This window comes from Populus trichocarpa, unplaced genomic scaffold, assembly GCF_000002775.5.
Source record: "Populus trichocarpa isolate Nisqually-1 unplaced genomic scaffold, P.trichocarpa_v4.1 scaffold_25, whole genome shotgun sequence".
NCBI lineage: Eukaryota > Viridiplantae > Streptophyta > Magnoliopsida > Malpighiales > Salicaceae > Populus > Populus trichocarpa.
This window is the reverse complement of record NW_026291139.1, coordinates 527368-538037: the sequence shown is the minus strand read 5'-3', so window position 1 is coordinate 538037 and position 10670 is coordinate 527368. Positions and strand designations below refer to the sequence as shown.

At 36.5% G+C, this 10670-nt stretch overlaps 2 protein-coding genes across 2 annotated transcripts; both read left to right on the top strand.

Annotated features, from left to right (window-relative positions):
- Nucleotides 1–1213: 1213 nt before the first annotated feature.
- LOC112325574 (PHD finger protein At1g33420) lies at nucleotides 1214–6599 on the top strand. The gene is made up of 5 exons (XM_024592318.2): nucleotides 1214–1934; nucleotides 3074–3200; nucleotides 3652–3867; nucleotides 4460–5077; nucleotides 5486–6599. The coding sequence occupies exons 1-5, from the start codon at nucleotides 1586–1588 to the stop codon at nucleotides 6246–6248; spliced, it is 2073 nt and encodes a 690-aa protein (XP_024448086.1). The 5' UTR covers nucleotides 1214–1585; the 3' UTR covers nucleotides 6249–6599.
- A 668-nt stretch (nucleotides 6600–7267) lies between these two features.
- On the top strand, nucleotides 7268–9783 carry LOC18109421 (peroxidase 47). The gene is made up of 4 exons (XM_024592320.2): nucleotides 7268–7668; nucleotides 8464–8652; nucleotides 8817–8979; nucleotides 9143–9783. Exons 1-4 carry the CDS (start codon nucleotides 7453–7455, stop codon nucleotides 9523–9525), a joined length of 951 nt encoding a protein of 316 aa, XP_024448088.1. The 5' UTR covers nucleotides 7268–7452; the 3' UTR covers nucleotides 9526–9783.
- Nucleotides 9784–10670: the final 887 nt, after the last annotated feature.

The following is a 10670-nucleotide window of genomic DNA, read 5'->3' as shown; positions in this document are numbered from 1 at the left end:
TTTAAAAAGCTTCAAGTTGTATTTTTCGTGTTTTTTTTTTATTGTTTTGATATGTTGATATGAAAAACAAAAAATTTAAAAAATATATTATTTTAATGTATCTTTAAATTTTTTTTTTGAAAAATAGCATACATTATAATATCAAATAGACACATAGGTGGGAAGCTAAAATATCTATACAAACTCAATTCATTATTTTGAGATAGAAATACAAAACTTAAAGAAAAAATGTTTAGAATCTAGGTAGGACCTTCTAAGAAAATTAATTTTCTAGCATTTCATTTCCCTATTTTTTTTTGTTTTTTGTGTTTTTTTAATATGTTGTACTTTAATTTTCACAAGAAATGAATATATTCCCACACTAATACTTGTGATGTGTAGTTTCTTACGAGAAGATGAGCAAAGTCTTTGGGCAATAAATGTACCTGATAGAGTATATTAAAAGCATATGGTATTTATAGATGTAGTCATTGTCGCTAAGGTTCCCAATATCTAATGACTTAGCCGATGATTACCTTAGGTCCTTAACTCCTTGCCACCATCCATTATCTTTTTCGATTGATTCATTTTACTCTCGTCATTTTTTACTTGTTGGCTTAATGTATACCTTTTCTCCTTGTATTAGTTCTTTTACTAATAAGATGGTAAAATTAGAAAGCATTCTAGGAGGTGGCTCAATGATAAGAGTTTGAAATTAAAAGATTTGCTTTCTCTGTGATCTCAGGTTTAAATTCTATAGTTGCTTATATGATGGTCACTGGAGGCTTACATGGTCATTAACTTTAGAGTTCGTAGGATTAGTCAAGATATGCGCAAACTGGTCTGGACACCCACGTTAATCTAAAAAAATAACAAAATTTGGAATCATTATCAAGATTCTCATATGATAACTATTTCATCCATAAACATATTAATTCTATAGATAAATACACTTAATAATTGATTTTTGTTAAATTTATATTTTAATTATTTATATTCAATCATACATGACAGTTATTGTAAATTTTAATTCTATAGATAAATACACTTAATATTAACTTTTCATTATATATTAACTATGAAATATTAATATTTGGTAACATGCATCCACGTTGACACGACAGCATCAAGACATCATTACTCCTCCGTATGCAGTCGTGGCCATTAAATTAATCAATGATTTACTTAAATATTATTATTTTTTATTTTCTTTTTTTCCAAAGAGGACTACTCGCGAAGCTTCCTCGTTCCCTCCTTAAAGGGTAATACAGTAATTATCAATCAAACCACCTCGATATTTGGTAAACGTCTAGGAACCAGTCAGCACTCTTAACGGCTAAGATTTCTCCTCTAAAATCAAAATTCAACCAGAGGCGATGCTAATCAAATCCGAGCTGTTCTGAAATCCAAAATCACAGTCACTTCCTCAGCTCTCCACAACCCCAAAACGATCCGTTTTCCCCTTCACTCTCGCTCTACCTTTCCCTTTTTCATCACAAACACTAAAACCACTTCCTTTCTCCCCAATCTTTCAATATCCACCGTCAGATCTACCAGATCTAGAGCCTTCTTGACTTCACTTCCCCTCACGCGCCGCTTATCGGATATGGTTGTCAACGGGAGACCGATAAAGAGGATGAAGAGGAGAGTCACAGCTGATCTCTACAACTTCCTCTCTTTCCCTTCCTCCCCTTCCTCTTCCTCTTCCTCCTCGCCTCCTCCACCCCGCGGTCCTTTCAGATCCAACATCAGGTCGTTTTTAACCGAACACGCGCTGTTACCTCCGCCTTCCTCGCTGTTCCCTCACCTGCTCACGTGGCAGATCTCGTTTCAAGTCGGTGACTTGGTGGGGTGCGGCGGCGCGGAGGCTGGGGGCGGTGTGGTTTCTTTGGATGTGGTGGAGGAGGATGTGGCTAGATCAAGATCTGTTTACTGTGATCAGTGTCGAGTTGTTGGTGAGTTAACCCAGCTCGAGTTATAGCAAGATCCCATTTTTACCCTTGACGTTTTTTCCCCGGCCTGCCGGGTGCGTTGGGGCGGGAAATTCGAGAGTTCTCTCTTTTGCGTGCATCTCTTTGCTTTTGCTTTATTTGGAAAATTAAAAGATTTAAAATATCGCGGTAATTCACGTGATTGACTCGTGATGGTGTTTGTAGAAACAGAATAAACGAGATGGTAGCAATGTACCGCGAGAAAAGGACGGTTTTTTGTAACTTGGATTAGCGGGAATGTGGGGCCCAGAGTGATAATGACTGGACGACAATGATGTAGTGTAGTTTAATGTTATCTCAGTTAGGATAGGCTAGTACTTGCGACATGTGGCGTGCTGTGGCTTCCTGCTTTTAGTATTTGTTTTTCTTTTTGGGTAATAGAAGAATTATGCTTGCTTGTCTTCTTGTGGTGGCCTGCCATTTCTACTAGATGGTGCTTTTAGTTAAAATTTTGTTGTTGGTGGGACCGTGTCGCAGTGGGCACCTGTGTTTCTTTCTCTCTTTTGACGTGGGTCTTAAATATGATGTTGGGGGTTAACCCCATGTTTGGTCTTGTCTGTTCCATTTGCTTGGACAGCAATGCTTGGATGTGGAATGGATAATGAGTTGATGGTGCTGTTGTCTTTTGAATAGGATCTTTTTTTTTATGTGACCCCAAATAGGATGGTAGTTGACCAAAAACCTTTCTTTTTTAAATGTTTTGGATTTGTCTAGAAGTGTGTAACATGTGGGCCATGGGATGGATTTTTTTTTTACTGTGAAATTGGTATTCTGAAGATGGATTAGAGTGCACTCAATCTTGCAACTTAGGATATAAGAGGGAAGTTCCGGGGGTTAAACATGGGCATCTTTGGAGTATGGACTGGTAGATTGATTGCTGAGGGGAAAATTTGGGTGATTGATGAACTTATGATATGTTTGGTTGAACATGATGCAACATAATGTTGTATAATGTAGTTAGGAAATGAGAACTATTTTTTTTTTTCTTAGCCTTTGTTTGATTATTTATACTGATTTTTCTGTATTAAAAAAAATAAAATTATTGTGACTTCTTAGATTTTAATTGTGTGTTACTTAATTATTGTTTTTTGTCTGCTTTGTAGGTTGGAGTGGTCATCCAGTATGCAGTAAGCGTTACCATTTTATTATTAAAGCTGATGGTAACTCCATTGGTGGGTATCATAAGCCATGCACTTGTTGCGGAGATGTCCTGCATTTGTCTGAATCAAGGTCAGGGCACTCTGCCTGTTTTTCTTTTTAGAGAGTTGATTGTGACAATGTGTTGTATATGGCGTCTTGTTGTTTTATTGTATGGCATAATTTAGTTACGTATTGTACTGATGCAATGTGCATGCCTATGAGGAGATGCAGTGTAATTATCTACTAGTACTTTGTTTAGATTTCTGTTGAACTGTAATTATCTTTCTTTGATATTTTCATGTGAAACATACATGCTGGTGCAAAGCATGCTCAAGAAAATAGACTTTGTGTTTTACCGATTTCATGAGCACACCTTATATTCAATTGTTCGAAGAAAATTCTTAACTTTGTATTGGTTAGATATTACAATTTGTTTTGTGGAACTGATTTATGATCATAGGTGTATTGAGCTTGATTCATATCTGGGTTAATGTTAACATTTTTGTGGCTTCTGATGATCCTCTTGAATTTTCTAATTTAGATGCAAGACATGCAATCATGTGACAACTGCGGATGATGTTGAAGAGTGGATCTATCACCAGTTGGAAGACACCACTCATCTCTTACATGGTGTCATCCATGCAAATGGTTTTGGGCACCTTCTTAGGGTAAATGGAAAAGAAGGGGGCTCCAGGGTCCTTTCTGGAGTCCATATCATGGACTTTTGGGATCGGTTATGTAAAACTCTTGGAGTCAGGTTAGGATTCTTGATTGCACTTACAGTCTCATGCTTGTTATGTAGTGAGAGTGTTCCATTATGCTGAAGATGATTTCTAATATTTGCTAGCTAAAAATCTATGTTGGAGTTCTCTTCATAAATCTTCAGTTCTTCAGTGTGGTTATCCAGGTAGATATTATCATTGGCAGATGTTTTATGGTCTAGGAGTATTTGAATATGTGGAGATTGGGATGAGTAGATGGTTTTCTGGTAGCTACCTGTAAAAAGATAAAACATAAGCGTGAAAGGTTTCAGATTTGTAGAAGCTTTATCTGTGGTGCTGTTCTCCTGGGTCATTGAAATGTTTGTTTTTGTCAAATCATTTTGATGTGGATTTTGGAAGTTATAATTTATCTTGCAATTCGCTAGATAGAATGCTCTATGCTTCTCTTGAAATCAAGGGTTTGTGGATAGTATTCTGGAGATCAAAACACAGTTGGTATCTTATGCTTTCTTATACTGTTGGATTTGGTAATCTGTATGGTAGCATGGATTCCATTAGCCTCCTGATTTCATCTAATTATAGCTGTGAATTAAACCAGCTATTTTGTCATTTTCCATGCATTAACAGAAAGGTCAGTGTGATGGATGTATCAAAGAAGTATGGTTTAGAGTACAGGCTACTTCATGCTATCACCAAAGGCCATTCATGGTATGGTGACTGGGGCTATGAATTTGGTGCTGGTAGTTTTGGTTTGACAGTCTATGCGTATAAGTCAGCTGTTGAAACACTCTCCAGCCTACCTTTGTCCATCTTTCTTTCTGAAGGGCAGAAACTGCAAACTCGCTTGCTGGATATAATAAAGTTTTACCAATCTTTGTCAGATCGGGAGCTTGTAAATATTAGAGATCTTTTCTGTTATTTGACAAGTTTGATCCATGATGCTCACAAGTCTCCCTCAAGGGTTAATGATTCTAGCTGCAAGAAGCGCTGTATTTATGCATCAGGGATTTCGTCTTCATGGAGTAAGAGTGATATAGAACGTGTTGAAGAAGCCATGTTTAGAGTACTGCGAGCAGTTTCTGGGTCCAACTGGGTAAGTTGGCGCGCGCTTAGAGGTGCTGTTTGCAAAGTGGCTCCTCCAGAGCTCCTTGATCATTGTCTAAAGGAAATAGGAGGGAAATTTGCAGCAGATGGAATGATTGTTAGGTCGCGATGCAATCCTAGTTCAGGTGCTTTTGAGTACAGGTTAGCAATTAATCTCTGCATTAATTAATTCATGATTGGCGGCATAAATATACATATTCAAATTTGAAGAGTTTTTCTGGGAGTATTCAGTAGTTATATTATACTAACTGTAGTATCCTATTCTTATTTAATTTGGCAATGATTAAGCTAATGTTCAACATAGCAATCATCTTCTTTGTGTACTAACTAGATCTTGGAAAGACATGAATGCTTTTGAAAGTAATTTATAGTACTTTTCTTTTTGATGAAAAATTGCTTAGGAATGCCAATATAGATAGAGTTTGTGGTTTTGATGGAGCTGGATGGTACTAGTAATTACTAGGGCTAAGATCCGCATCTCTTTGTATTTTATGTAGTGCGATTTTCAGTGCAACACTAATCTATTGAATGTGCTTTAATATTTTGCAGACTGGAACCAGGAAATCCTTCCCTAAATAGCCCTGCTACCACTGGCTCTTCTGTCATTACCTGCCCATCCGAAGGAAACCTTATACAGGACCTGAGATTCCTTTACGATAACATGCTACACCCTCAAACCATGATGAGCTCTGGACCTGAGGCCACAAGTGATGCAATCAGCTCAGCTAGAAAACTTCTTGACTGCAAGCAGTTCATGAAAGACTACAACAAATGTGAAACAACGTCATCACCCTCAAATCCACCTACTATATGCCTGTCATGTCAGGTGGAAATTGTGGATCAGTTGGAAGAAAATGTCCCAGATCTTCCCCCAGAAATAATCGTCCTGCCCTCAAATGCTACAGTTTTTGATCTCAAGCTTGAAGCGTCCAGGGCATTTCAAGATGTGTATTTGATGTTCAGGAGATTTCATGCCGAAGAGCTTCTTGGTTATAGTGGTGTTGATGATTCCACCCAGGTCAAGCTCTTGATAGGGTCAACTGAATCTGTTCGAGTCCAAGGTAGATGTCTGGGAAAAAATGGTCTTGGTAAATTTAGGATGGAAAGAGGAACTGAGAGATGGACTGTGGACTGCCGCTGCGGTGCTAAGGATGATGATGGAGAAAGAATGTTAGCTTGTGATGTTTGTGGAGTGTGGCAGCACACTAGGTGTTCTGGCATCCCGGATTCGGATCCAGTGCCCGCTAAGTTCGTCTGTGTGGGATGCAGAGGTGTCAGCTTGGTGACCAAACCTAGTGCAGTAGTAAAGTGACGAGACGATGACTTTTTGCCGGTGACAATGGCAGAAGCTGTGGAAACAGCATGACAACATCTCATGTTTCTGAAAATTTAGACTCTGTAAATGTTTTTTTTTTTCTCTTTAAATTTTGTTTTTCTCCTTTTTGTTCATCTTCTTGGGCCAGTTTTTTTCCTCCAACGATAGGTTGAATCTGTACATAATAAATTATGGCCTTAAAGGTGCATCAGTGGTTGGGCCTTCCTCCCACATTATGATGCTAGTGGTGTTTCTGTGTATCTCTCATGTATCCTAACCAAGGCAAAAAAAGAAAGAAAGAAAAGAACTATATTATGTACATGAAATGATTAGTTTTCATTAGAGCCATATACTGAAGCCCAAATTATTAGAACTATATTATGTTTTGATGAGATTTTGTGTAGATTTTCAATGAGGTCAATATATTTAGCTGGTCAAGGAGTTGATGAACAAAATTAGGATGCTAGTTAATAAAACTCTAATATTATATAAAAAATATCTTCACCTATAAACAATGAATTACATGATTCTGATAGCGGGTTCCATGATAAGATCGATTGAATATTCAAGAATGACTAATTGCTGTGACTTTGATATATACGTGTCTCCATATAAGTGGCAAATCAATGAGTTCACTAGCATGCATTATTGAATCTAGCTATAATCGACATAAAGTAAGGTTATTTTTATTAAAATGTATATTCATCACAACCAGCTATCTATCTATATTATATTAGTGTTAGGTGGAGAAAATGATAGACCATCCACTCTTTTAACTTTGCATGCTTTATCTATTTTATTTTTTGTCTGTTTTTTTTGGTTTCCTCAAATTACAAATTTAAAAGTGTTTAGTTAATTAATATATTTTACACAAATTCCACTAAAATCTCTCTTAAAATCTTATTAAAAAAACTATATAATATATAAATATAATTTATTTATTTTCAAACCGCAACAGGAAATACTATTCAACACATAGACTCTTCATTCAATTGATGTAGTGTATTTCTTTGGGGCAACCTTTTTTTCAATTATTGACATTGACACACACAGGCACACACTTTGCTACCTTCCTCTTCACTCTTCAATCAATTCTACTTTCAAATTAATATCTCCCATTGCATCGTCACCCTACCTAGCTTTTGTTGGCCTTTGCCATACACACGCTGCTCATCAAATATTCCCTTCAAATCTAGCAAACATGGCTATGGCTAATTTTCTTGCTTTGTTTTTATTGATGGAGTTAATAGCAGGTGGTTATAGAGATGGAGCGAATGGCCTCAGCATGAACTACTACGTTTTCAGCTGCCCATTTGCTGAGGCAATTGTGAGGAGCACAGTAACAAGTGCTTTGAAGTCTGATCCTACCTTAGCAGCTGGTCTTGTTAGAATGCATTTCCATGATTGCTGGATACAAGTAATTGCCTTTTTCTTTTTTCTTTTTTAGTTTACTATCTCATTAATTATCCATACACCTCTCTCACGTTCATGCATAATCTTTATCACTAGGGCGTACCGCATGGTAGGTGATAGAGTTAATTTGGATATAATATTACTAGGATTATTGAAAATTTCTTAAACTCAAAATTTTAATTTGGAAATTTTTGGTTTAATTTCTATAGGAAAGAAGTAGGGAGATTTATGCATATTAAACAAAGTTTACTTTATACTTTGTAAGTAGCTTATGTCACAAATATTATATTCTTCCAAGGCCTTCAAATTTAGGAGGAAAAACAGCCTTGGCATAGAAAAGGTACTCCATCATGCAGTTCTGAATTAATCCTTTAATCTAGGATCTAGATGGGGCTAGATTAGTAAAAAAACATGGATTTTTTTTAAAAAATTATTTTTTAAAATTTATGTTGACCTGGGTTAATCCTAGCTAATTCACTATTCAAGTTTTAATCCGGTTTAACCTTGAACTATATTTGGAAATTATGCTCCATGGAGTTAAATCGCCTAGCTAGAAACAAGTGGGTTTAGAAAATAAAAATGAAAAACTCATCCATTAGTATGTATTGATAACTTGTACTTCATGCAAAATTAATAATCATGATTTTCATATTTTTCTTAATTTAATTCATAATATGTTTATGTAGCAAAATATTTGATTCTGATACTGTGTGTGTGTGTATTAATTAAAATTAAGCAGTTCAATTGTCTCTTAATCATTTTTTTTCCTTGGTGGGACTGTTCGAAATAATTTAAATAGGGATGTGATGGGTCTGTGCTGATAGACTCAACAAAGGATAACACAGCAGAGAAGGAATCTCCAGGAAATCAAAGCGTGAGAGGCTTTGAACTCATTGATGATGTAAAGGAGCAACTTGAAGAGCAATGCCCTGGTGTTGTCTCATGCGCTGACATTGTTGCAATGGCTGCTAGAGAGGCTGTTGCTTTGGTAACAATTCAATCCAGGTTTTGATTTTTATTTTTTGAAACCCAACCCTGACCAGGTTCCGGGTTGATCGGGTCTCGAGTTAGCCTGCGTGGTCGGGCTGGGTTTAATAACACCGGTTTAACATCTACTGATAAATGATGGTCTGGTCATGGTGGGAATTACAGTCAGGAGGTCCAGTATATGACATACCAAAAGGAAGAAAAGATGGAAGGAGGTCTAAGATTGAAGATACTCTCAATGCGCCTGCTCCAACTTTTAATGCCTCGGAGCTCGTTAGAGTCTTTGGCCTCCGTGGTTTTAGTGCCCAAGACATGGTTGCCTTGTCTGGTAAGCGGTGACCCAATCCCATATATATATATGGGATCTTCTTTGTATTTAACTGGATCTGGGATCAATCCTTAAAAGAAGGTTTCTTAAGGATGATTCTGCTCTAATTCTTTCCTTTTCTTCCCTTGAAATCTTATAGTTTGTGACAAATTGGTCTATGCAGGGGGGCACACACTAGGGGTGGCAAGGTGTTTAACGTTCAAAAATAGGTTGAGTGACCCTGTTGATCCGACTATGGATTCAGACTTTTCAAAGACTTTGTCCAAAACATGTAGTGGTGGAGACGATGCAGAACAAACATTTGATATGACAAGAAATAATTTTGATAACTTCTACTTCCAAGCATTGCAGAGGAAATCGGGAGTTCTTTTTTCAGACCAAACCCTATACAATAATCCAATAACAAAATCAATTGTCAAGGGCTACGCTATGAACCAGGCCAAGTTTTTCCTTGATTTTCAACAGGCAATGGTGAAAATGAGCTTGCTCGATGTCAAGGAGGGATCACAAGGAGAAGTAAGAGCAGATTGTCGTAAAATTAACTGAGTGTTGTTGTGAAATGGTTCTTGTACGTAGATTAAGAGAATGGATTTGTCCTTGAGTAGATTATTGATACTTCCTATAAATTTAAGCTGCTGGACTTTATGATGGGTGATAGCAATATATAGCTTTAACCTTAGTATTTGTATATTTGAGATTTCGGAGTGAGTAAATAGTTGAAACATTGTCCATATATCTTCATGATGTTGCTGGATGACACTATATTTCACATGAAACAATTATATAGCTTTGACTTCGAAGGTACTATGCATTTGTGTCTTTGATGCTCCATGCTTTTGTGGGCTAACATAAACATCATTTATGGTCGGTCGCATGAATGCCAGGATATCTGCATCGTGGATGGGATTTCTTCCATTTTTCTTCCCTTTTTTTTACTGCATGCAGGTTCTTTAAGCCTGTGATTTAGGGTGAATGAAATCTATTGCGTGCCTGTGATCTTACTGTGCAACAATCCCATATCTTTCATGCCTTGATAACATTGAGGCAAATTAACAAAGAAAAGAGATCATGATTAGCAGTCTAGCAAATCCACCATCCAACACTACATGGTAAAGAGATTATAGAAACTGATTGCAAGTTCCCTTGTTTAACATTGTAGATTAATCTTAGGATCATGGAAGCATCAATGAGTGCCTGTGTTTATCGTGATATATCACACCCCTAATCCTGCTATATACTTAACTTTTCTTAATCAGGTATCCTAAGCTCAACCTCGACACCCCTTTGTCGAGTTCAAAAATATTCCCACCCCATTTTCTTGCATGAAAAACTCTAGACTTAATTTTCCTCAATTCAAACTTGAGATCTCACTCTACGTACAGCATGAGTCGACAATAAGATCATACATATATAAATGCATGCATGTGTAGTTATTAAGCACCTCCTCTTTCTCTATTGAATTAGAAACAAACAGGATATTGAGCTTAAGAAACTTCAAGACATAAATGCTTTAAGATGGGGACAGTTATATGAATGTGAAATGGTTGGTCACGGAAATAATTACTTCACTGGGAGGCGGTTTGGAATCTCGTTCTAAAAGGTTTTTTTAAAATATTTATTTTTTAAATTTTTTAAATTGTTTTAATGTTTTAAAATAAAAAATTATTTTAAATAAATAAATAAAAATTATT